Source organism: Marmota marmota, unplaced genomic scaffold (assembly GCF_001458135.2).
Source record: "Marmota marmota marmota unplaced genomic scaffold, marMar, whole genome shotgun sequence".
Lineage (NCBI taxonomy): Eukaryota > Metazoa > Chordata > Mammalia > Rodentia > Sciuridae > Marmota > Marmota marmota.
This window is the reverse complement of record NW_026000222.1, coordinates 3,470,083-3,496,718: the sequence shown is the minus strand read 5'-3', so window position 1 is coordinate 3,496,718 and position 26,636 is coordinate 3,470,083. Positions and strand designations below refer to the sequence as shown.

The following is a 26,636-nucleotide window of genomic DNA, read 5'->3' as shown; positions in this document are numbered from 1 at the left end:
GAAAAGACACTCTTGGGTTCTCTTGAACCTGCATGTTTTACTTTTATTATGGGAGAGCTACTTGAAACTTGTTCCCTGTGCTTCCTCAGGTAGAGGAAAAGGGAAGGAGGAAATGAGATGTGTGTGTTGACGTTTGAATTGTGCATGTGCATTTGACTTATGCATAATTCTGGGACCTGCCAGTGCAGCTGTTTTTTGAGCAATTTTTCTTTGTGTGTTGCCTTAAATAAATGCTAATGTCAATTTGTGTGCATTGATTTTTCTTTCCTTTCATGCAATTAAAAGTAAAGGAGGCAGTGCCCTGTGGCCACAGATCATGGAATCCAGGCCATGGGCACACTACCTAGATCTTGTGAGGTCATAGGCAAGTTACTTAAATTTTCTTAGCGTTATTAGTTTCTTTATAGTGAAAAAGGGATAGTGCTGGCACTCTGGGATCACTAAGGGTGAAGTCCATCCAGTCAGCATGTGTGAGTTGAAAAGAGCATGCTGACTTAAAAGGTGTCCATAAATTGCAGCCGTTGCTGTTACAGGAGTTGTAATGGGACATGGGGAGACCTTGTCTTGTTTCAAAGCATTTTTTGTGGCTTATTGTATAAAGATGGCATTCATGACTTTCTTAGGACTGAAAAAGCATGGCATCAGGGGGAATCTGAGGCTCAGAAGCTTGCTTATAAATGGAGTAAGGAATTGCAGTATGCACAGCAGTCATGCAGGTGGGCCCGTGATGAAGAATACAGTGTAGGTGGCAGAGCACGGTTCTTCTGACAGGAGCGCCCTGGCTCTCCAAGCTGCCACCAGGCACCTTGGTGCAGTGTGCATGGCACTAGGTGCTGGGCTTCAGAGGCGGAGATTTGGATTCCACACCTAAATGCTTTGTATCTAGTGTCCAAGGGACCTTGTTATTCATGAGGCATGCCTGGCTGTCAGCTTTGAAGGAAAAAAAAAAAAGCCTGTAGCTTCTAAATCTTCCTCTGATGCTGATGTAGTATATTTAATTTTTTTTCTGTTTCTCATTTAAAAAAAGGTATTTCTTGTGCTTCCTGGTTACATTCCTATGAGTACTGGGGGGAATATTGAGACTAGTTTTAATCATTAAATACTATACTTGATGTATAAGTTCCCACAATATGAGTTTCCATCAGATATGTGTTCTGTTGAAGGGATTTTCAACACTTCCATGGACTAGAGCATATGAATAGATCTAAATGTTATTCACTAGGTGTCATTAATTTCTTAAATGTGCTTCTCGCTCTTTCAGAGTTACTGGAGAATGTAACCCTGATACATAAACCAGTGTCATTGCAACCCCGTGGGCTGATCAATAAAGGAAACTGGTGCTACATTAATGCTGTATCCTTCTTGGACACTGTCCCCGGGGTGGACTTCCTGCAGTGGTCTCTTCTTAAAGTGCATTTACTTAATGCAGCTTCCATGAAAACCAAATTTTGAATCTGAAAACTTGGTTCATTGCTAGTCTGCCTACCTTGCTTTCAGGGTTATTCCTGACTCTAGCTTCTCCACTGCTGCCAAAAAGAGAATTTGTTGACTTGTGAATGACAGAGTCAGGCAAGTGTTAATCTCATGTAATGGCCCCAAATAGTAGGCAGAGTGACTACTTAGTACAGCAAATTTTGTTCTAACTGACCTGATGGTCTTGGTTGAATCAGGTTTCTGAATGTGAACCTGACTGCATGGTAGGTCACTCTGTAAGATCACAAGACAGTTTTCCTCAGTATTATTTGGTCTGTGCCTTTTTGTGTTGACCTATCTAAGTAGCTCAATATCCTCGGTTTATTTTTATATGCTCTCGTGTTTAATGTGCTTTTAGGAAATTTGCCGGTTCATTTCCTTTACGTTTCCTTACTGCCAATGTTTAGACCCTGCAGGCGTTGGTCGCTTGCCCTCCGATGTATCACCTGATGAAGTTCCTTCCTCTGTACTCAAAAGTGCAAAGGCCTTGTACGTCAACGCCCATGATAGACAGCTTGTAAGTAAGGTGTTGGAAAATACAGTTAAGGGGTGGGGTGTTCCCCCCTTCCATTGTTAGAATTTGAATAGTCGAGCAGAGTTCTTGATTTCCTACAAATGAGTCCTGTAGTTCTGGTTTTTTTAATCTGATTATGAATGGAACATTATGTTTTCTTAAGATTTAGTAGAAAACATTTTTGTTTTACCAGTTTAAAATATCACTTAAAATTTATAAAACATGTATATAAAAAAGATGAAGAAGAGATTTGTTATCATCATTAACATTGATTACCTAAGGCCTGCTATATTTATCCTAATTAACGTTGTACTAATATTTATCCTAATACTCTTTAGCCATCAAGGCTCTTTAGTATGTCTTTATATATATATATATATATATTTAGTTGTTAATGGATATTTTATTTTATTTATTTACTTTATGTGGTGCTGAGAATCGACCCTAGTGCCTCACACATGCTAGGCAAGTGCTCTACCACTGAGCCTCAACCTCGGACCATAAGTATGTCTTTTGCAAAAAAATGTATCGCTTCACTTTCTCCTTTCTCCATATTTAGTGTTCGGCTGATGAATGAATTCACTAACATGCCAGTACCTCCAAAGCCCCGGCAAGGTGAGTAGAGGCCAGGACTTCTGAGATGCTGCCTGTTGGGGGCGTTTGGTAAATTCAGTCTTGCTGAGAAGAAGATGTCTTTGTAAATGCAGGTGGCCACACCTGTGCTGTTCTTAACCTCTGGCCAGTGGGGAGGTGGGGAGTTATGATGGTTTGGATTTGTGATGTCCTTTTGGTTTTGAAACTTGGTGTCCTGTTTCCATTGCAGCTCTTGGGGATAAAGTCGTGAGGGACATTCGCCCTGGAGCTGCCTTTGAGCCCACGTACATTTATAGACTCCTGACGGTGATCAAGTCGAGCCTGTCTGAAAAGGTCTGGGGCCTGTAGATCTGATGCCCAGTGCTGCCTTTGCTGCCCTTGCACCCCAGTGCTGTCATGTGGTGGTATCAGGGCTAGGTCTGCATTGTGGTGGAGTCAGCTGTGTGTTACATTGAGAGAGTGACCACCACCCATGTCAGGAGGCCTTCACTGTGTACCGAGTGCTGTTCCCAGTACTGACTGCATTGGCTTTCTGTGAGTTAAGCAGTGTTATCATTTCCTTGTTAGCAGCTGACAGAGCTAAAGCCACTGTCCATGGTCAAACAGCTGTGCATGGCTGAGCTGGGCTCTCAAGACAGCTGGCTTAGCCACTGCACTGACTGCCTTCTGGGTAGAGTAGAGTGTATTGGGCCTGGATGGTGGCAGTGTGCAGGAGAGCGTCTGTCTTCAACATACTCAGGCTTCAGCAGCTGTCGAGGTCCCTGACTCTTTTACCTTTAAAAAAAAAAAAAAAAGGATTTTTTTGTTTGGTTTTGCAGTGCTAGGAATTTAACCAAGGGCCTCATTTATGCCCGGTGCTCCACCACTGAGCTATAAACCTAAAATTTTTTTATCGTGTGTCTTACAAAGAGGCCTTATCAATGGCGCTGACAGCTATTGAGAGTGAATCAGGGGTACCCTTAGCACAGTTAACTGGAACACTTCTTCCCTGACCAAGTTTGTGGTGGTGAATCAGTATGTGTGTGGTTGAGATGATGCTTGGGAAAACTTGTGCACAGATGAGAAATTGCTGTCCAAACTGAATCAAGTCCAATTAAAGCTGCATTGCTTTGGAGAAGGGTGAGTGTCCAGGGCAGGGTAGTGGAAACCACCGGAGGCAGCACAGAATTTTAAGCTTTTAAAATACCCCCAATACAGGACTGGGGTTGTGGCTCAGAGGTAGAGCACTCGCCTGGCATGCTTGAGGCACTGGGTTCTATCCTCAGCACTGCATAAAAAATAAAATAAAGATATTTTTTAAAAAAACACCCGCAATACAGCTTTTGGTATTGGCTTGCATTTCTGTTTCCCCGTGATGAAAATGTACATAATGTTTGTTGGGGATGCAGAAATGCAATAAAGCATACCCACTGCCCTAAAAGAGCTCACCATCCAGGGTGGGAGTCAGATTCCTAACAAACTAAACAGGTAAATACAGAGAGGAGATGGCATACAGCTGCTGTGGAAGCAGGGGAGGGGTAGCTTAGGTGGAGGCAGAGGTAGAGGGGGTTACTCAGGGAGGGTTTCCTGAGCTGAATCCCTTTAGGATTGTGCTTAGAAGTAATGGTAATGAACAAAAACATCATTTTGAAGTTTCATTAATACTGAATATGTCAAGGTCCCCAAGGCCACCCTTGCTCAGGTTTGCTGACTTGCTGGCAGGACTCAGTCTCAGAAGCTGGTATGCTTGTGTTTATGCTTTATTTGCCATCGAAGGCTTCTGAGCAAGGTCAGGAAAGGAAAAGGACACGGTCTGGAGGGATTCCCCGGCTTCTTGCCCAGAACCTTTACACAGCATGTTTTTAATTCCTCTGCCATCAAACTGTAATGACACATGGGACTGTAGTCTCCCAGGGACGCATGCTGGGGTCAGAAGGAAAACAGCTGCTCAGCATAAACCATGTTACTTGCACAGAAGCTAGGCCCTTTCCTTCTCGGGACTTGGGATAGTGGGAATCTTTCTGAAACTGAAGTTCCCAGACATCATCCAGGGGCCAGCCTGGCAAACAGGCCTCTCCAGGGAGCACAGCCAGCCGTTTGTGCTACTGACCCGTGGGCGGTGCCCATTTTGCCCTTTGTTGAACACAGCAGAGTGTGCTGGCACAGCAGTGCTGCCTGGGTCTTGTGGTCTGTTTGGAGAGAGTGGGCAAACCCAAGTACAGTCTTCCCAGAGACTTGATGCAGAAGAGCTTGCAGACCCATGGGCTAGGCAGTGGGAACCAATCCTGATAAATCACAGAACACACAAAGCCGGCATTGGATTGTAAAACTAAGGTGTGACCACATTGTATGCCTCACCCATAAGTGTCTTGCTGATGTGTGTATCTGCATACAATAGCCAACTCTCTCTCTGAGTCAGTACCAGTTTTTGTGTATGATTGGAGTCCTTTCTCAGAGTTAGTTGCTCATCAGAAAGAAACAGATGCGTAGGCTGTCTGGAGTAAGTGATAGACACCTTTATATATATATATGGCCCTAGTAATATGATGTGCTCAGCCAGTGATATGGCCCTAGACACCTTATTTTTGGTCTTACATTTCATTTAAGCAAAAATGCAACTTTAAAATAACCTCTTTTTACTATAAGATGATAAGATGATCTACTGTAAAAAAAATAGAGAAAAACATAAATAAGAATATAAAAATTCCTGTTAGTTCTAGAGATAAGTATTTAATCTGTTTTCCTTCCATCCTGCCCCATGGGATCTCAGCTACCCAAAGAAAAACTCATATGTCAATTTTTGAAACTCCTTTTATATTTAATCTTGAAGTTGTCAGCAGAGGCATAGTTTGAATATGCAGGTCTTTGGACACTGTAGGCCTGAACAGCAGCCACCTGAGGGTGATGTGCTCCTGCTTCCCTTCCAGGGTCGACAGGAAGATGCCGAGGAATACTTGGGCTTCATTCTGAATGGACTCCATGAGGAAATGCTGAGCCTCAAGAAGCTTCTCTCACCAAATGATGAAAGTAGGTCATGGTCTTTCTCCTACTAAATGTGTGAGGATATTTTCCTAAGAATGTTTTAAAATATTTTTTAGTTGTTAATAGACCTTTATTTAGTTCATTTATTTATATGCTGTGCTGACAGTCGAACCCAGTGTCTCATGAGGCAAGTGCCTCACTACTGAGTCACAAGCCCAACCCTGATTTTTTTTTTTTTTTTTTAACTGTGCTGGGAATTGAACCAGGGCCCCATGCATGCTGGCAAACACTCTACCTCTGAGCTACCTGCCCAGCCCCAGGATGCATTTTTAAACAAATTATGCATACTCCAGGGTTAAGCTGCCTCATCCCTCCTAACAGCCATGGACCTGCCAAAAGTCACTTTTTTTTCTTATTAAGATAGCTAGTTAAGCTTGGTGTGGTGGTACACGCCTGTAATCCCAGCGACTCAGGAGGCTGAGGCAGGAGGATCACGAGTTCAAAGCCAGCCTCAGCAATAGCAAGGCACTAAGCAATTCAGTGAGACCCTGTCTCTAAATAAAATACAAAATAGGGCTGGAGATGTGGCTCAGTGGTCAAGTGCCCCTGAGTTCAATCCCTGGTACCCATTCCCCCAAAAGATAACTAGTTATTTTATGTTGTCTTTTATATACCATTGATAATTATATTTAGATAAATTAAAATTTCGCTCAAACCTCTGCTATTGTTCTATACTTTTTTTTGTTTTTAAGATTTTTTTTTTAAGATAGACATAATATCTTTTTGTTTTTATGCGATGCTGAGGATCAACCCAGTGCCCACATGTGCAAGGCAAGCACTCTGTTGCTGAGCTATAACCCCAGCCCCCGTCCTAGACTTTTTTTTTTAAATGTATTTTTAGTTTTAGATGGACACAATACCTCAATTTTGTTTATTTAGGTTTTTTAATGTGGTGCTGGGGATTAAACCTAGTGCCTCACACGTGCTAGGCAAGGGCTTTACCACTGAGGCACAATCCCAGCCCCTGTCCTATACTTTTAATTAGGAAAATGATCAAGCATGCAGAAAATCAGAAAGAGTACCTTGATAAGTAGCTGCACGACTGCTGGAGTCTGCAGTCATTAATATATCATTGTTTACCTTTCTCGGCATGAGCATGCGTGTGCTTGCACACACTGTTTACGTTTTTCCTGAATGATTTAAAGTCAAGGGGCAAATAATAGTTTAATTTGCTCCTCAGTGCTGAAGCACTCAATCCCAGGATAAGAGTCTTTCCTACATATCCACAGCCCCTACTCTCATGAAAAAACCAACGGCGATTACAAATTCTATCTGCTTTCCAGCATGCCTGCAGATTTCTCCAGTTGTCCCAAGAACCTCTTTCACAGTAGTTAATGCAGTCCACAACATGGTAAATCCATGAAGCTGCACGTGTTGCGTTTGGCTGTTGTGACTCTTGAGGTAGATACACCCTGATTTTATTTTTAAAACTACAATTGGCAGGTCTGTTCAGGTGCTTCACATAGAACCTTTCTTTATTTCTGGTGCTATAACCCGTAGCCTAAGCAAACCCTCTCCTTTCCAGAACTCACAGTCTCCAATGGGCCCAGAAGCCACTTGGCAGATGAGGAGGAGCAGGAGGAGCGAGGTGGAGGAAGCGAGGATGAATGGGAGCAAGTGGGCCCCAGGAACAAGTCTTCTGTCACCCGCCAGGCGGATTTTGTTCAGACTCCAATCACTGGCATTTTTGGTGGACACATCAGGTTTATGATTTTCTGGAAAAATTTAGTGTTTGTCTATTTCAGGGTTTCATCGTTTTTGCTATCAGGGAGGTGTGAGAACTGTCCTGGCGCGTTTTGCAATCCGTGGTTTGCTTTTATACTTCCTGCCTGCTCTTTGCTTGTCCTTCTGAGTGCCTCCCTGTCAGCCTCCAGTGCTGTCCTCCTGCTTACTGGGCCCTTCTGTAGGGCACTGTCCCCAGAGGGCTGGCCTGTCTGTCAATCAGGTGTAGCTGCTCACTACCACATAGTAAGAGAAGAGCAAACTGACTGAGCTATTTGTTTCATTAAGAGAAATTCATGTACCTTATTGGAGGTGCTTTACCTACTTATTTATTTATTATTTGATGTAAAAATATATTTGTTATAAAATATGGATAGTAAAATGATTACCATAGACATGTAAGTTAACATATCCCTTGTCTCACATAGTTCATCCTTTGTTGTCGTGGCAAGAACAACTGCAGTCCACTCATGTAGCAAAGCTCCTGGACACAGTCACCCCATTCACTGCAGCCCTTAAAGACCTGTCAGGTCTTTGTCTTGCTCACCCTGCAGATCTACTGGTTTGTACTTCCTGGCTGCATCTCCCATCTCCTTTTCTGCCCCTGCCCCTGGTAATCTCTGTCTCTGTATATTTGACCTTTTTAAAAAAATAGATTCCAGAGATAGTATGAGCATACAGTATTTTCCTTTCTGTGTTCAGCTTATTTTACTTGGCATAATGTTCTCCAGGTCCATCCATGTTTTGGCAGGTAGCAGGAGCTCCCCACCCCCCCTCCCCTCTTTTTAAAAAATATTTTTAGTTGTGGATAAACACAACACTTTATTTATTTATATGGTGCTGGGGATCAAACCTAGTGCCTCACATGTGCCAGGCAAGAGCTCTACCACTGAGCCCCGGTCCCAGACAGGATCCCCTTTCTTAAGGCCGAGTAATATTCTGTTGTGTGTGCACACCACGGTTTTTTAACCATTCATCCTTGGACGGACATGTAGGTTGATTCTTTATATTGGCGCTGGTTGTGAATGGGTTGGAGGAGTTTAGACATCAGACCATGTGAGCTAGAAGTGAAGGAGTGGAGGGAGATACTGTCACACAGAGGAGGATCCATGACCCTAGCTCAGTGCCATTTCCCTTAACCAGCTTGCTGTTCATTCTTGACGTCCTTCTGAAAGGTTTTCGTTTACTTGCATTAGAGCCTTTTACCGCCACATTGTGTGGGCCTGACATGTCTGTGTCCAGGCAGATTCCCTCATCAGCAGTGCTCTAAGGGCCTGTTGTCAGTAAGGGTCTTCCGGAAGGCCTTGCAGGGTATACTTAGTGAGACTTTGGCTGTGTTGTCCCCATGTTGAGTATCAGAAAAAGCAGCAGCTTTTCAAGGTGTCAGGAGTTGGTCTAGTCTTTTACTCTGGGTTTAGCAGCTTTCAACAGGTTAATAAAGAACCTCAAAACGTCTGCAGCGATGCCCTCAGAAGCTGGTCTCTGTCCTGTCTGGAACTGGGCTTTGAGCCAGTCACGTGGCCATGTCCAGCACTGAAGCGAAGCTGCAGGCCCTTCTCTTTGGGTGTTCTGGAGTCTGTGGAGCTGTGTGGTCATGTGTGTTCTGGGGAATGCTGCACACTGACTGTTGCTGCCACGATTCATCTTGGCAGACACGTCCTGGGATGTCCTGTGTTGACAGGTTGAGGGGACAGAGATCCAGCATGGCAATCTTCAGGGAGGGTGACTGCCTTCTGTTCCACCAGCCAGCAGCATGGTGTTAGCACTTTGGGGATGCTCTCTCAAGGACACAGACAAGGGGACAGCTCAAGGGGGGGCAACAAGTGCCCCCATCCCTCCGCTTTTTGGTGCAGAGGTGGAGTATCAAAATTGCAAGGCCATAGAAGGCCACCATACCCAGAGATCCCAAATGTGTCTAAGGATAATAACTGGACATGCCAGAACCCACCATGATGCAGCTGCTGGCGTGGCTGAATGGTGGCCTGGCTGCCAGCCCCAGCTTAGGTGCGTGCGGTCTTTGTTTCTTTTTAGAAAAATGATAAAGCAAAGATAAAGAATCCTATAATTTAGGAAGTCTTAAGCCACCATTCAGCATGATTCTTCAGACCAGTTGAGAGAGAGATTCTCCTCTAAAATTCAGCCTTGTTCCCGGTGCTTTCAGCTTCCCCAGGAAGATCAGCCCTTTTCCAAGCCCCACCCCCACCCTTTTTTGGTGGGGGGGGACACAAAATACAGGCTCTTTGTGTCAAGAAGGCAGCCACCTCTTGACTGCTTTACCAGCTCTCCTCACTGGTGTCTCCACTGTTCTTTTCTTGAGCCCAGAGAGCTGCTGTCCCTCAGCTCTGGAAGAGTGTGGCAGTGTGTGATAAACCCTGGATGGAGCAGCCTTCAGCTTGCTCTCCGTGGGTCTTCCTGGGCAGTCTAGGGAGACTGTCAACTCAGTTCATCCCTTCATGAACCAGTCACTCTGACTGCAGAAGAGACTCCCCTATGGTGACTCCTGGGCTGTTTCATTGCTGAGCCTAAATGGGAGATGGGCTGAATGTCCGATTTCTTCTCAGAAAAACTTAGAAAAACCACCAAAGAAAAACCAGATGGAATTGGAGCCTTTCTTGGAAGGGAGGAAGTCTGTCTTCTTGGAATGCAACTTGGTTTTATCTTCCACACCCTGCTCCCCTTCTGTGTGTCATCTTTCAGGGGAAATATGCTATTAAAATATTGCTCACCTTGGAATTTCCTCTATTAGAGCAGCTCTGAGAAAATGAAAAGTGTCTGCAGTTTGAGGCCAGGCAAGATGGTCGGTCACGCTTACTGAGCAGCACTTGGAGTAGCAGTGTGGCATGGAGGTGGAGAGTTGGAAGAGGAGATGGGTGTCCTTCCTGAGTGCTGGAGCAAGGCTAGGCTTGGGTACTGACACCTAGCATGGGGTGTTGAGTCATTTATAAGTTCAGTGTACTTTTAGCTTTTCTGTGCTCTCTAATCTCCTAAAAGTGATAACTGAGTAATCTGATTTTCAGTGCTTATTCTCCTTTCCTGGTGGTCAATCTTAAGAGAAAGTGGCAAGGAGTGGGCTCTTACTTTTTTTTTTTTTTTTTTTTTGCTTTCAATTATTAGGTCTGTGGTCTACCAGCAGAGTTCAAAAGAATCTGCCACTCTGCAGCCATTCTTCACATTGCAGTTGGATATCCAGTCTGACAAGATACGCACAGTTCAGGATGCACTGGAAAGCTTGGTGGCCAGAGAGTCTGTCCAAGGTTATACTACAAAAACCAAACAAGAGGTATGTTCATAGTTGAAGAAGAATGCAGAATTAGGAATGAGGGGAAGTGGATTTGAATTCTGCCTCTCAGATCAGTTGCTTAAATTTTTTGTATTGAAAATTTGCACTTTTTAAGAATGGAGCGGTTGTGGTGGCACATGCCTGTTGCAGGTTCAAAGCCAGCCACAGCAACCTAGGGAGACACTTTCTCACAATAAAAAGGGTTAGGGGCCCGGGGTTGTGGCTCCGTGGTGGAGCGCTTGCCTTGCACGTGTGGGGCCCTCGGTTCAATCCTCAGTACCACATAAAAATAAATGAAGGTATTCTGTCCAACTGCAACTAAAAAATAAATACTTTTAAAAAGGCAGCAGGGTGGGGGAGGGCTAGGGACATAGCTCAGTGGTTAAGTGCTCCTGGTTTTAATCTGCAGTATCAAAAGTAAATAAAAATGCCTGTAACCCCAGCAGCTTGCTAGCCTAAAGCAGGAGGATCGTGAGTTCAAGGCCAGCCAGTCTCAGCACCTTAGCTAAGCCCTAGGCAACTCAGCAAGACCCGGTCTCTAGATAATATTTTTATATTATTAAAAAAAAAATACATTATAAAAAAGGGCTGGGGATGTGGCCCCTGGATTCAATCCCTGGTACAAAAAAAAGAAGAAGAAGAAGAAGGATGGAGTGGTGAAACGGATGATCCTAGCCACCTCTTGGCTCTAAATTGTGTGGCACAAGCTGATAATCTCCTTTGGGTCTTAGGTCTAGCGCTGTGTTGCATGTCTGGCCGTCTGAGCAGGTGTCACAGGGTCAGTGCTGCCTCCCGCAGGGCTGCCTTATGTTCATGGTGCACAGCACAGTTTTTACCTTTTTCATCTTGGTGAGTTAGGAGTAGCCGCTTACTGCTCAGTGCTTTCTGTCAGCTGTCGAGCAAGGCAGAGCTTCCTGGTTCTTCTCTCTCTTTCCCTGTTTTCTGCTCCACAGTAGAGAAGGCCTTCCCCGTTTCTTAAAGAGTGTGGCAGTGAGTTCATAGTCATGTGTCGAGGTGAACGCCGGCTTTGTTGAAGGGTTGGAGTAAGCCACCGGATGTTCCTGTGAAACCGTGTGTGGGTAGGCAGTGTGTGGTAGCTGTAAGGTCGACCCCTCTCTCCTCATTGTCCTTTTCCTGCACCTGTGTGCTGAGTAAAAAAGAGCAAAGGAGACCTTGGAGACCTTTACTCCTCCTTTGGATTGACTAAACCACATTGTCAAGGGATCTGCAGAAGTTAGGCCCCATTCTCAGGTTTTCTGATTTGCTTCTGATCTGCAATTTCGTTTTAAAAATAAAAGAGCTAGGCACCAGACAGATACCTGGGTAAGGTGAGAGTCTGGTGGAGGAGCCCATGGAAGAGAGAGCGGGCTGGGTATTTGTGTCTGGCTGTGGGTGGCTTCATCAGCTTGGCCCAGTCCATGGCAGCTGTGACTCCAGAGGTGGACCATGTATCTGGCTGCTCTTGCCACTTTCCTCAGTCTCTTCTGTGAGCCAGTGATGGCTGTATTGGGCCACTGGTCCTTCTGGGAGTTCTTGAGCCTCTGCCTGGGTAGCCCAGGAAAGATCTTTGCGTAATGTGCCTTCTGTACTCTTATTGTGCTGCAGTTGAACACTGATCAGGACCAGGGCTGTGCAGGCTTGGGGACAAGCAGTGGTCAGCCTGTTGCTTGGGGGGAGGGGGCGGGGGTACTTTGGGAGAGCAGTCATTGGGAGGAGCCTCAGGATAAAGAGGAGTGCTGCACCCTGTTGTGGCTCTGTGGTGTTGCCCACACAGTCAGGAGCTTCCAGAAGAGCAGGCGTGTGAGCAGGGGAGGCTTTTTGGATGACTTGTATGGAAATATGTATACAAAGCAAAGAATGCATTTTTTTGAATGTGACTGTTTTAAAATTTCCTTTTAAAAATACCAGATTTAGGGCTGGGGCTGGGGCTCAGTGATAGAGTGCTTGTCTAGCATGTGAGGCACTAGGTTCGATCCTCAGCACCACATATACATAAATAAAATAAAGGTCCATTGACAACTGACGAATGTTTATATATATATCAGATTTGGTGTTGAGGGTGTACCTCTGTGCTGGAGCCCCTGCCTAGCGTGCAGCCGGCATACCGAGGACCTGGGCTTGAACCCAGCACAAACACACATCCTGCAGATAAAAGCCCAATTTTAATTTTATTGGATTTTAGGTGAAAGGTGGTTTTTTCCTTCCTCTGTTAGAGTATAGGAAGTATAGATCCATTGAAAAACAATCGCTATATAGAAAATGCCTGGCTATGTGGTTAATTGGAAATTGTGCCTTAGTTTGTCTGGAAACCCAAAATGCATATTAAGAATTTCAGGTGTTCAGTGAGTCACTGAGAGCTTCCAAATGACACTAAGCACTGAAGGGCACCCTAAGAGGTCATCTGGGCCTTCCATCCACAGGTGGGGACCTGGAACCTCACAGAACTGATCTCCAGGGTGAACTGTCAGCAGTGCCCCACCTTTGTTGGCTCATAGGTAATTGCTGGGCCCAGAGATGCTCACTATCAGGCACAGTGCGATGTGGGGAAGTGTGAGGTAGTTTCTCCACCTGGAATCTTACCAGGGGGAACATACGCAGGAGGAGCCTGGGAGGTCACTCAGTCCAACCAGCGATGGCTCTTGAGCTTGCTTTCAGAGGACACCTCCACATCTGACATGTGTACAGTCCTCTGACAGGTTTGTTTTTCTTACTATGTTGTTACCTCTTGGATGCTTTTTTTTTAAAAAAAAAAATTTGTCAGAGTATTCTCGAAGAAAATAATAGGAAATATTAAAGAGTTTGTAAGTATAGTGAATGGTAAAGTGAAAACACAACTGGTTAAAGAAAATTTAGCTTTATGCTGGGCTCTGTGGCTCATTGCTTATGATCCCAGCAGTTTGGGAGGTCAAGGCAGGAGGACTGCAAGCCCAAAGTGGCCACCTCATGAGACCTTGTCCCAGAATTAAAACAGGCTGGGGGTTTAGCTTTGTGGTAAAGCATCCTTGGGTTCGATCCCCAGCACCAAAAACCCAAAATAAAAATCTAGCTTATTTAAAAGGAGCATTCTTTGGATCCATAAAAATATGTCAGGGGCATATTAATTGATAAAACCAAAATATTATGAAATTGATGGTTAGGATAAATGGCTTTAGGGTTTTTGAAAACATTGAACTGAAAGAACTGACATCAGTGTTGTCGAGACCACATGCATTGAGTGGACTGGGAAGGAGCCGGAAGAGAAGATAAACGCTTCCAGGGCATACCCTCAGGGACCTGCTGCGGCCTGTATCTAGGCCCTGCCTCCTAGTGTCCACCCCCTCCCAGAAATATCATCAAGAGTGTTAGTCCACGGACAGGTCAGAGCCTCATGATCCAGGCACTTCCCAGAAGCCCATGTGTGGACACTGCTGCACTGGGGACCAAGCCCCTGACCTGTGAGCCTTTAGGGGACATTCCAAATCCAGATCATGACACTGAGAATTATGAAAAACCAGGTCAACACATCTGAATCCAGGCTGCCTGCCACAGTGCAGAACTTCCCTTGGCAGTCGCAGATGGGCTGCAGGGCTGGGGCAGGAAGGGTCGTGGAGCCCTGCTATTGGGTGCTGGTGAAGACATGTGCTGCCCCCAGTCGGACAGGACGGGTGTCCTGGTGTGTTCTGTGTCCCAGGTTGAGATAAGTCGGAGAGTGACTCTGGAAAAGCTCCCTCCTGTCCTTGTCTTGCATCTGAAACGATTTGTTTATGAGAAGACTGGCGGGTGTCAGAAGTTGATCAAAAACATCGACTATCCTGTGGACCTGGAGATCAGCAAAGGTAATGCTGAGGTGCTCCCAGAGCGGCCAGCACCACATTTTGTGATAGGGGGTTATGTCAAGATGAAGGACACTTTCTTGGCTGTTTTAAATTTCAAATTTCTTGACATACACATATGTCATATTACATACGTTTTGAGTGTTGTGTATGGTGCTGGGAATAGAACTCAGGCCCTCCAGACATTCTAGGCAAGTGCTCTGCAACGGAGCTACATCCTCAGCCCCTCTTGATTTTAATATTAAAATTGTCACAAAAATGGCTTTTTAAAAGGGCTGGGGTTATGGCTCAGTGGTAGAAAGCTTGCCTTGCATGTGTGAGGCCTTGGGTTCAATTTTCAGCACCACATAAAGAAAAATAAATAAAGGTATTGTGTCCATCTACAACTAAGATATATATATTTTTTTAAAATGGCTTTTTAAAAATAGAGGCCAAGGACTGGGGATATAACTCATTAGTAGAGCGTTTGCCTAGCATGTGTGAGACCCTGGGTTCAGGCCCCAGTGCCGCTACAGAATAAAAGTAAAAACAGGCAGAAATGAGTAAGCCATATGGTTTACTAGATGAGAAAAACGGAGCCTTTGTCCATCAAAGTAAGTACCCACAGCTGTGTTGAGCAGCGAGGTTGGATGGCAGTGGGACTCCCTCTGGTTGCAGTGATGCGTGTGTTAGCTTTGTGAACTCCTTGACCATGAGTCCCCCAGGTAACAGGGCTCAGCACATTCAGAAAGCCACTTAGAAGAGCCCTGGATTAAAGCCTCGGCAGGACAGCTGAGTGCACCCCTTGAGGGAAAGCTTTTGTCGATGCTTCAGAATTTGTGAAAATGTCTTGTACAACATTGAAAGTTAGAATGGTACCCTGAGGAGTCGGCATGTCCCAAAGTCTGGGAAGCAGAGGCGGGTGCCTTAGCAGCATTGGCTGAGGAAGCTCATGCTCTTTCCCACCTGCCTGACACACCTGGAGTCTCCTCACAGCCAGGTGCCACGTGTAGTCGCGCCCTTGGTGCCCAAGGACAACATGGCACCTTCTGTTAGGGACTCTAGCTCAGAGTGGGGCTGCAGCCAGTCCCCTGTCCCTCCACCCTCTGCTTCACAGCTGCCTCCACCCTCTCCAGCAGTGTGGCTTCTGATCTGGAGACCAGAGGGAGGAGAGATGCCAGCAAGGCATGATGGGTCCCCTTCCAATCTGCCTTGTCTAGGAACCTGGGAGGCAGCCCCGGCACAGGAGGCGCCTTGACCTTCACCTGCCCGGGAGCCGCCTGTGCTAGCAGGTGGCTTGCCTTCTGTTTCTTTCCTTTTTCTTCCTCTGGGTCTCTTTTGCTCTTCTTCCTTTCTCTTTCTTTCTGTGTTTCTGCTTCTGTCTTCCTCTCTCTGTTGCTCTTCCTTGGAGGTCTCATTGTGTTGCCAAAGACAGCCTCGAATTCCCGAGCTCTGCCTTAGCCTCCTAAGCTGCTGGACTCCAGGCGTGTACCACTGTGCCCTGGGGGCATTCCTGACTAAGCTGATTGCACCTCTCTCCTTGCTTATTACATGTGGTTTTGTATCTGCTCCCACCTCAAATCCTTTGTAGAAAGAGAAATGACATCACTGGGGGCCAGAGGATCTTGCTGGGGTGGGGGTGGGGTGGGGTAGGAGAGGAGGCACAGTGGCTGCCGAGAGTGCCTCCTGGAATGGGCTCCTCCTGGCCCTAAGTGCTCCTGCCTGGGAGTTGAACCTGAAGAAAGGCACAGGCTCAGGGAAGCATAGTGGCCTCACATGGTTAGAGTTTGATGTGACTCACTTATGAAATGTTCTGATTCTTGGGTTTCCCAGGACTGTTTTGGTGAGCTTGCTTTTGAGTGGACAGCATTTTTCTTGTGCAGTTTTTTAGAGCATCTGTTTGCAAGAGGCGTCCAACCTGAGCCTTGTGGTTCTGGGCTTGCTCGGGCAGCTCGCAGGTGGGCTGGGCCTGTACTCCTCCCTGCCCTGCACGCTGGTTCCCCTCCTGGTCCACTAAGGGCAGAGCTCTGCTCTCCGCCCTGCTGCTGGCTTGTTGGGTAGAGACTGTCCTAGCCCTTGGCTTTTGTTACTCTGAACCTCTAAGTGCTTTTGTGGATTGGAGCTGTTGATGTTTTGTTTTTCAGAACTGCTTTCTCCAGGAGTTAAAAATAAGAATTTTAAATGCCACAGAACCTATAGGCTCTTTGCAGGTAAGTGCTGTTTTGCTGTCCCTTGCTTGTTGGAGCAGTGGTGGAGCCTTTATCCCCAGGCTCCCTTCCGTGTGCCATCACTCTTGCAGAGTGTGCTCTACTCTGTGGGCAGGGAGCCCTAGGGAGATGGTCCTGAAGCGAATGCCTCTGTCTTCAAGGCAGAGTGAACTTCAGCTGCCAGCGAGGTGGGGTGACCGGCAGTGGAGCCTCTGTATCGGCTGGTCACTCTCCTGGGTTAAGAGATGTGTCCCACCCTGGCGTCCCTGGACCCTCCTGTATATGGTACCTCCCCGGCTCCTGGGCCTCCAGCCTCCCCACAGTGAGGTCCGAGAGGGTGAATGGCACACCCCATCCCTGGAGGGGCTCAGCAGGGTTTCCCATCTGTCTGCCTCAGTCACTCCTGAGGTTTTAAGGGTTTGATGAGCCATATCCAGGGCCAAGGATCTGGCCACACTGGAAGGTACCCGCTCTCTCTGTCTCCCTTGTCTCCCGTGTCTCCCGTGCTTTGTTGTTGTGTTGGGTTTTGTTTGTTTGGTTTTGCTTTCCCCTCCTCCTCAAAACATCTGATCACAGCCCCTCCCTGACCTGTTGGGCCCTAGTGAAAGTGGCAGTAGGTGCCTTCTCTCATGGGTGTGTGCAGTCTCCTTCCCTTGCCTGCGAGTGGAAGTTCTGAGGTCTGGTGGGCACTCTGCGGCTCTGCAGCCAACCAGCCTGGTTCTATGGCCAGCCTGGCTCCTTGGAGCCTGCACTGAGGTCCTAGTGGACCTTCTTTGCCTTTTCTCTGCCTTTTCTCTGCATCTACCCGCTTGAGACCCTTGCAAGGGAAGGTTGGTAGTCAGGGGCAGGGTGGAGAATTCTTTGTCTCTGGGTCAGGTGCCTCAATGTGAATATGTATGCATTCTCAAGAAGTGAACTCTCAAAAAGTAAAAGCTTTTCAAAAAAAAAAAAAAAACCTGGGTCTCTGTTCTGCCTCTGACAGTGGGCTCTCCTGGGCTAAGTGATGTGTTACACATTAGTTACCTGGACTGCTACCTTAAGAAGCTGGGATGTATGGAGTACAATCCTCCTGAACTTTTATTTAGAGTGGAGGTGTCTTATGGGAAGTATGGATTAATTAAACCCTCAGGTTCTTCAAATTCTACTGACTTGGTTGGTTACTTTGAAAACAAAACTACTGGTCTTCAAGGTCAAAATTCAGGACAAAAATTCCAAAGAGAATTTGGGGCCTAAGAGACATGCTTGTGTCCTGTGACTTGTGCACAAGAATAAGCTGGGACCTTTATTGGCTGTTTACCTGTTTCTGACTGCAGAGCCAAAGAGTCTGGCCAGTGACAGAATCCACCCCTTTAGTAGCTCTGTCCTCCAACTCTAAGCATTGTCCTCCCAGCAACCGTTCCTAGCCCAGAGTGGACCTGGGCCTTCTACATTCATTCAGCACCCAGACGTGACAGCTGCCGCTGGAGCCCGAGATGTTTGGGTTGTTCAGTGCTGACATTTCCTGCCAATGAGACTGCGCCTGCCCGTGGCTATGCCTTTGGACCACTGTTGGGGGAACACAGCTTAGCAGTCCACACTGCTCTTCCTGTCCAGAATTTGGCAGGCCATCCTTCACCCAGCCTGATGTCTCCAGCTGAATGGGCATTCTCCGCCCTGCCTCACAGGAGGGGGAGCCCATGTCCTGTGACTGTCTTCGCTGTCCTCACCACCTTGCCCAACATTTACGTTGGTCTAGGCTTCTTTGGTTTGTTTTGTTCCAGGGGTTGAACCCAGAGGCGCTTAACCACTGAGCCACATCCCAGCCCTTTTTTTATATTTTATATTTTATTTAGAGACAGGGTCTCCCTGAGTTGCTGCGGCTGGCTTTGAACCTGCAATCCTGCCTCAGCCTCCCGAACTGCTGGGATTACAGGTGTGCGTCACCTCACCCAGCTTGTCTAGGCCTTTGACTAAGACTTCATGGTTGAACTACAGGATTCTTTAAAAACATAAATACAGGCCTAGGGATGGGTTGTGTGGCTGCTGAGGCTCTGTGGGAGGTGTCTTTGTGAGGTGTTAGGTGTTTTAAATATGCTACTAAAATGTGTGTGTATAATGTGATAGTGTGCAAGACAGGTGTCTTACACATGTGGTATCATCCACACATAGTGACAGGTTACGTGTGGATACAGGCCCCAACACGAGATCTGTCTTGCCTTACTCTTACCCTTGCCTTGAAGCTATGTGCAACTTTGTATTATAAATCATTCACGTTGTTTGAGCTTTATAACACTGCTCTCAGTTCCCCCTCTCCCATGGACATCCCAGGACAGGGGCTGCCTCTAACAGTGCCTGCTGCTCTCTTGCAGTGGTCTATCATCATGGCAGCAGCGCGACCGGAGGCCATTACACTACGGACGTCTTCCAGATTGGCCTGAATGGCTGGCTGCGCATCGACGACCAGACGGTCAAGGTGGTCACCCAGTACCAGGTGGTGAAACCAGCTGCTGAGCGCACAGCCTACCTCCTGTATTACCGCCGAGTGGACCTGCTGTGACCCTCTGTGCGTGTGTGTGTGCCTGATGCCCGCTTTTAGAACACCAGTCTCACTAACTTCCTGCCTCTCTTTAGTGGCTCTTTAGAGAGAAACTTTCTCCTTTTTGCGAAAATGGGCTCGAATGAAAAGGAGATGCCTTGGGGTTTGTGCGCAGTGTAGTTTTATGTTGACTTCTAACTTCCAAATCAAAATCATTTGGTTGAAACAGACTGTCACTTGATTTAAGAATACACAAAAACCCATATTTCTGAAATAATGCTGATTCCTAAGAAAGGGAAACTTGCATTTGATTCCCAGTCTAATTGCTTAGTAGAATAAATTCTGCACCAGCAACCTTGTAAATTTGTGAAAAATGAATTTTATCTTTCCTTAAAAAATAAATTTTTTAATCCATTACACTTTCCTCCCCCACCCTTTAGTTTTTGATAAAAATGAGCTAGTTATTGGAGAAGAAAATAGTTCTTACTTCAGAAGAAAAATAAACATAAAAAATAAGTTGCTGGTTCCTAACAGGAAAAGTACATTTTAATAATTGTGCGATGAGAAACTGCTTACGTACACATTGCGATCAACATTTGGAGTTAAGATGCTAGTCTGCATAGATGGGTGATTGTAACCTTATTGCCATTAAAAGATTCCAAATTGCATTCATGCTTCTGTGTACCCGTGATGAAGAAGGGCAAACACAAGGCTGCGTCCCGAGTCTGCTCTGTCGGCTCTGCTGTCGCTCCTCTGTACCGCCGCGTCCCCACTTGTACACAGTTTAGTGACACCTAGGAGTATAAAGTTTCGCCCATCAATAAAAATCACAAAGTTGGTTTAAAGCTGCCTGTGTTTCTTTGAATGCAAAGACCTTTTTCAGTGACGCGTTCGTGGGGCACAGCTGCACCTGCCGGCTACAGGAAACCCTGCCACCAGCCGAGCTGTGGATGTGGGCCACTGAGGTCCTAGAATCCCAGTTAGCTGGAAAAGGGAGGTCCTGGTACACGCCCCCCCCCCCACACACACACACACATACACATTGGTACTGTATCCCAGCAGTTTCCAGGTACACCAAATGGTGGTTTAAATGGAGGCTGAGCAGCTCAGCAGCACCTCCCAGCACCACCCTCAGGTGCCTGCAAGAGAAGAGAGCACATGCCAGGGAGAGGCTGGTGGCAAGGGCTCCTGCCCCATGCCCTGTGAAGACAACTCTTAGAAATGTGCCAGATCCACAGAGAAGTGGTTCTCGTGTGGCTGAGCCCTTCTCCATCTCTTCCTTTACTGCCTGGTGTTCCCATGGCTTGGTGCTGTTCTTTGAGGGAAAAGAGCTTACCCTGTAAAATTACAGTACTGACGTCACCCGCTTGGCCTGTTTACCCAGTCATAACCCCATTCTGATTTGCTTGGCTGAATTACAATCTAATTAGCTTCTTGTTAGAATAATGTACGATTCCTACGGAACACATGGAGTTTGGCAGCCAGTTAGCATTGCGGGGAGCAACCCACACCCACAAAGACCTAGCCAACGATGAAGCAGAGCCTGACTCCATGGCATTGAGTCAAGTTCTAGATGGGGCTACTTGAACCGCTCACAGACTCCTCCTGTGCCTAGGGCCCTCTCTGTCCTAAGTCGGTCAAGAGAAGTGGCCTTGTTGCTGGGTGTTCCATGGCGGGTCTGGTGGAGTGCCTTTTCAGGCAGTGGAAGAAGAGGCCTGCTTGAAGTGGGTTGGGCGCCCAGACCTGTACCCAGTTCTGCAAATGCATCCTGTGTCCGCAGATAAGAAAATTTCCCCTGAAATATCTTTCTTGGCTTCCTGCCAATCTGAAAATTATCATGATAGTGTCTGCTTGTAAGCCCAAGATGGGTTGTGAAGCATGGGAAAGGGAGTCCCTTTGAGGATTGAGAGTCTCTTTCAAGATGCTATGGATTATGTCCATCGGGACATCCAGGTGTCTTAGTCCACTTGTAGCTTGGGATGCTGCATCTATTCCTAAGGTCACTGTCTCTTGTGACCGTCACCTGGTAGCCAACAAAGGAGTCTCCTGTCACCTTCCTGTGTCTGTGTTAGCACTGCATGTCCCTGGCCTGGATTTGGGTTGCTTTAACAAGCGTCAAAGTGTAAAAAGCTGACAACAGCTCTGTTTCTCATGGAGCCTGAAGTTCAAGGTCGAACTTCTGCAGCTCAGTGTTCTTGCTATGTGCTCCTACGGCAGGGTGAGCTCTGGTCTCCTCTCACAAGGACCCTCGTCCCACCCTGGCCCCCACCTCCGTCTAATCCCAACACCCTCGGGCCCTGCCTCTGGGTACCATTTCAGGGCATCAGCTTCAGCACAGCATCCCTTTAAGTGCTTAAGGTCGCACTTAGGATGGAGATATAGTTACTTTTGGTTTTGTATTGTCCAAGCAAGGTCAGCACATCACCAGCTGCAGGCAGGAGAGCAAACCCCAGAGGAGCTGACTATACCAGGGAGAGGACAGCCTAGAATTAGGAATGACCAGCATTCAGTCCTGGCATTAACTGGCCATAGCTAGAGAGTTGGATGATTCCAGCAAATCCAAACATTTTCTGAAGTCTTGCACCGTCAGCCACCCTGGCGTTGGGCCTTCATTTACACTTAGAGGTTTGCCTGTTAACTTCAGTGTTAGCAGCTACAAAATTGGTGATTTTTCCTTCACTAACATGTGGCAGTTCTCTAGGTGGCTTGTAAGTCAAAAGTGAATGCTAAGATTGTAGCAAGTATGTCACGGGGTGACGTTCTCAGGGAGGAGCCTAATGAAGTCCCACCAGCCAACAAGCTGCCTAAGCCAAGTGGTGGCCATTCTCTGCCCTGTTGGTGTGATGATAGTTCGGCCACTGGGCGTCTCCTGGGGCATTCTGCAGTCATTTCTCAGCATAGTTGTGTTAGGTGTGCTGTGGGTGACACAAGCAAGAACTGCGTAGAAGGCATCATCACCTCCCTCAGTGACATACCTGGATGTCGCTGTCAGCAGCTCTGGTACTGGCCCACGGTGCTGCTAGGAAAGCTGAGTGCAGTCCATGAATTGCTTCTGAATCGACCAAGCTGAGACAGTGGGGACGGGGCAGTCGGTGGGGAGCTGACCTCTGTTAGTCCATCAGGAAAGAGACAGGCAAGACGTGTTGGGGACCGCAAATCAAGTCAAGATGGCGCCTGGCAGTTTGCCAGGAGGAGTGGTTTGTGAAGCAAGGCCACCGAGCCATTTAGATGGTGGGGATTCCTATTTGGCTGATTGCTGTATCTAGATGGTGCTAATTGAGTCAAGCTGTGTGTAATCAGTTAGGTATATATACCTCTGCTGTCCCGCAATAAAGCAGCTCCTGTTACCTTGAGTTCCCGCTCAGTTCCCGCTGAGTTTCCCCGCAATAAAGCAGTTCCCACTTCAACCTTCAAATTGCTTGTCACCTCCCGGTTATTTTGCCCAGCCGGACTGTGGCATATGGTGGCCCGTACGGGGAGCTCCAGGATGTTTGGGAGTAAGTGACAAGGTAAGGCTGCTCGCCCCTGAGGATAGGGCGAGAGGATGGCTGACCATTTCAAGAAACAGTGTGTTCTTGTTTCGTTTCATTTTTAAGCTGCCTGTCCCTAGAAATAAATAGGACAAGAGAAAAGCTGATCGCCCCCGAGGAACAGATAGGGCGAGAGAAGGGATGCACATTTCAAGAAAATAGAAAAATTGATACAGTGTGTTTTTGTTTCGTTTTGTTTCGGTTTTGTTTTGTGTTATCTTAGTGGATTGCGTTATCTTTGTTATGGAAAAATGGGATCAGAAGTTAGTAAAAATCAAACCGAAAGGGTGTTAAGTAAATTGCTAGAGGAAGGAGGCACCTCAGTAAAACCAAGAATAATTAGGGCATACGTTGATACGATACAAAAATGTAGCCCATGGTTCTTTAAGGAGGAGTTGTTAATATCACAATGGGACCATCATGGTGAATATTTTAAAAAGATAGAAAAGAAAAACCCAGGAACTCTGTCAGTTGGCACATTAACATTATGGACGTTGATACGATCTCGTTTGCTTAGTCCAAAGCCTTCGGTTCAGACTATGGTAGAGGAAGGAGAAGACATCTTAGATCAAGTAAAAGAGAAAGTCTCTCGAGCTAGTCAGACAGGGGAAGAAAGTTTAAAGGAGGAAGGGCTATCAGGGGAGGAGTTACAACAGGAGGCTGCTACTAACACCTTTCTATCACCAGAGGGTGTAAGTATTCAACCAACAGCTCCACCTATGGAGACAACATATGCTGGGTGGCCCCCAACCCCCATAGTTGATAGATGGGATCCTAAGACAGGACCTCGAAGATTAGCATGCCCTGTACTTGAGGATGAGGGAGGGCAGCGATATCACCAGGTTTTGGATTTTAAAACTGTAAAGCAATTGAAAGAAGCTGTAGCAGCCTATGGTCCTCAAGCCCCTTTTACCGTAAGCATGGTTGAATCCATTGCAAATTATAACTTGACACCAGCAGATTGGGCTAGCATGTGCAAGGCTGTGCTAAATGGAGGACAATATCTGTTATGGAAAGTTGCTAATCAGGAATTGTGTATGGAGACTGCCAAGCAAAATGCAGCAGCCGGGTATCCACAGAGAAATCTAGATATGTTGCTAGGAGAAGGACCTTATGAGGATCAGCAGCAACAAACTAGATATGATTCTGCCATATACTTACAAATCGCTTCAGCCGCGGTTAAGGCATGGAAGATTTTACAAGGACAAGGAGATTTACAAGGTCAATTATCTAAGGTAATACAAGGAGCTAATGAACCTTATGCTGAGTTTGTGGATAGGCTTATACAAACAGCAAGCAGAGTCTTTGGGGATGTAGAACAAGCGATGCCATTAATAAAGCAACTAGCCCTCGAACAAGCCAATAGATGGTGTAGGGAGGCTATTAGACCTTGGAAATATAAAGACTTAAATGCATACATTAAACTGTGTAGAGATATTGGTGAACCAGTGATGCAGGGGCAAGTCTTGGCAGCTGCAGTAACCCGGGGAGTACAACAGGCTTTAGGTGCCAGGCCAAAAACATGTTATAATTGTGGTCAAGCAGGACATTTTAGAAGGAATTGCCCCATAGGAGGAGGGTTTAAAACAAGTTACAAAACTGGGTATGATCAAAAAAGAAAAATACCAGGTGTTTGCCCACGATGTCGTAGAGGAAAACATTGGGCTTGTGAATGCCGTTCTCAGAGTACTGTAGAGGGTACTCCGTTGCCAAAAAACGGACGAGGGGCCCACAACCACAAATATATGGGGCATTGAAGGAACCCAGCAACACCATCAGGGTAGTGCCCAGGACACATTATCCGTTAACTCCCTTATCAAATAAACCAGAGGAAGCGCAGGATTGGACATCTGCGCCTCCACCAGAGCAGTACTAACTCCAGAGATGGGAGTTCAGATCATTCCCACAGGGGTAAAAGGACCTCTTCCCCAAGGAACAATAGGCTTATTATTAGGACGCAGTTCTTCTACTCTAAAAGGACTTATGATAAGTCCTGGGGTAATTGATCCCGATTATGAGTGTGAGATAAAAATTATAGCTAGTTCTCCAAGGGGTATCTCAATAATTTCACCAGGAGATAGGATTGCACAGTTATTAATACTCCCTAGCTCACATGACAAATTTGCTAGTCATAATGTAGAAAGAGGTTCCAAAGGATTTGGCTCCACAGGTATAGATTGGGCTATGCTTTTTAAAATTTAGATTCTCGCCCTATGATAAACTTAACTATTCAAGGAAAAAATTTCAGTTGACTACTAGACACAGGTACCGATCTTAGCATCATCTCTCGTCAAGAATGGCCAAAAGATCGGCCTTTACAACAAGCCACTCAAACGCTTCGAGGCCTAGGGGTGGCGACTAATCCCCATAGAAGTGCGATGGTATTAAAATGGAAGGATCCTGAAGGATGTGAAGGAACTATACAGCCATATGTATTGGATCATCTTCCTATAAATTTATGGGGATGAGATGTTCTAGGTCAATTGGGATTAACATTAACTAATAACGTTCCACATATCAATCCAAATGCGCCCACTATTATGGCTGGACAAGGTTTTAGGAAAGGAAAAGGATTAGGAGAACAAGGACAAGGTATAGCGGCACCAATACAAATAGATCAAAAAACAGACACGGATTGGATTTTCGGGAGGGGGCACTGAGACAATAAAAATTACTTGGAAATCAGAAAGGCCAGTATGGGTTCCTCAGTGGCCCCTGACTAAAGAAAAGATACAAGCAGCCCATGACCTGGTCAATCAACAATTAGCGGAGGGACATATACAACCTTCTGTATCTCCCCATAATACTCCCATTTTTGTTATCAAAAAGAAATCTGGCAAGTGGAGACTATTACAGGATTTAAGAGCTTTTAATAACGAGATGGTTATCATGGGACCTGCTCAATCTGGGATTCCTCAATTGTCTGCTTTGCCAAAAACCTGGTATGTTTTAGTTATAGATATTAAAGATTTTTTTCCATTCCAATTCATCCTGAGGATAGTCCACATTTTACATTTACTATCCCTGTGCTGAATTATGAAGGTCCAGATCAGAGATATGAATGGAAAGTACTCCCTCAAGGGACGGCTAACAGCCCAACTATGTGTCAAATTTATGTTAACAAAGCAATCCAGCCACTTAGAAATCAAAACCCTGAACTACAAATATTTCACTATATGGATGATGTATTGTTAGCACACAAAGATAAAAACACATTGCTAGAATGTTATGCCACACTTACAAACTTATTAAAAAATTATAATCTAGAGATAGCAATAGATAAAGTACAATTAAATTTTCCAATTAATTATTTAGGAGTTCTATTATGCTCGACCATGATCCACCCACCAAAATTTCAAATACGAGTAGATCAACTTAAAACACTTAACGACTTTCAAAAGTTGTTAGGAGACATAAATTGGATAAGGCCTTATCTAGGCATACCAATAGGAGAGTTGGGACCTTTATTTGATATCCTAAAAGGTCCATCGGATCCAAATTTACCCCGCATGTTAACGCCTGAAGCAAGAAAGACATTAAAACTCATTGAAACATATATGGAAAATATGCATTTGGATAGAATTGATATAAGTTTGCCTCTGTTATTTACTATATTACCAACTAAAAATATTCCTACAGGAGTATTTTGGCAAGAAGGTCCATTTTTATGGATACATTTATTCTCCTAACACTATTCTTACTAGGTATCCTGAGGCTGTAGGACAATTAATACTCAATGGAATAAAAGCAGCAAAGGGAGTGTTTGGAATTTCTCCCAATAAGATTATTAGTCCATATACTATGGATCAAATTAATGAGTTAGCTAATGAGTTAAATACTTGGGCAATAATCATGTGCAAATCTATTTGTTCATTTGATAACCATTTACCATCTAATCCTTTGCTGTCTTTTTGGTCCTCGCATCCTGTAGTTTTTCCAAAAATGACAAGAAAAACACCTATCATGAATGCTCCAATAATATTTACTGA

General features: G+C 45.8%; 1 protein-coding gene across 2 annotated transcripts in view; it reads left to right on the top strand.

Moving 5' to 3' along the window:
- The window catches only part of Usp10 (ubiquitin specific peptidase 10), a 42,063-nt gene extending 22,101 nt beyond the window's left edge, over positions 1–19,962 (top strand). The window contains exons 4-13 of one of the 2 annotated variants that reach the window (XM_015496278.2): positions 1,262–1,353; positions 1,881–1,990; positions 2,547–2,602; positions 2,811–2,914; positions 5,488–5,587; positions 7,128–7,305; positions 10,439–10,604; positions 14,275–14,419; positions 16,540–16,605; positions 18,951–19,962. In XM_015496278.2, coding sequence (XP_015351764.2) covers positions 1,262–1,353; positions 1,881–1,990; positions 2,547–2,602; positions 2,811–2,914; positions 5,488–5,587; positions 7,128–7,305; positions 10,439–10,604; positions 14,275–14,419; positions 16,540–16,605; positions 18,951–19,138 — 1,205 coding nt within the window. In that variant the 3' untranslated portion in view covers positions 19,139–19,962. The remainder of the gene's footprint in view (positions 1–1,261; positions 1,354–1,880; positions 1,991–2,546; positions 2,603–2,810; positions 2,915–5,487; positions 5,588–7,127; positions 7,306–10,438; positions 10,605–14,274; positions 14,420–16,539; positions 16,606–18,950) is intronic. The other variant, XM_048792589.1, reaches the window with a different exon arrangement.
- Positions 19,963–26,636: the final 6,674 nt, after the last annotated feature.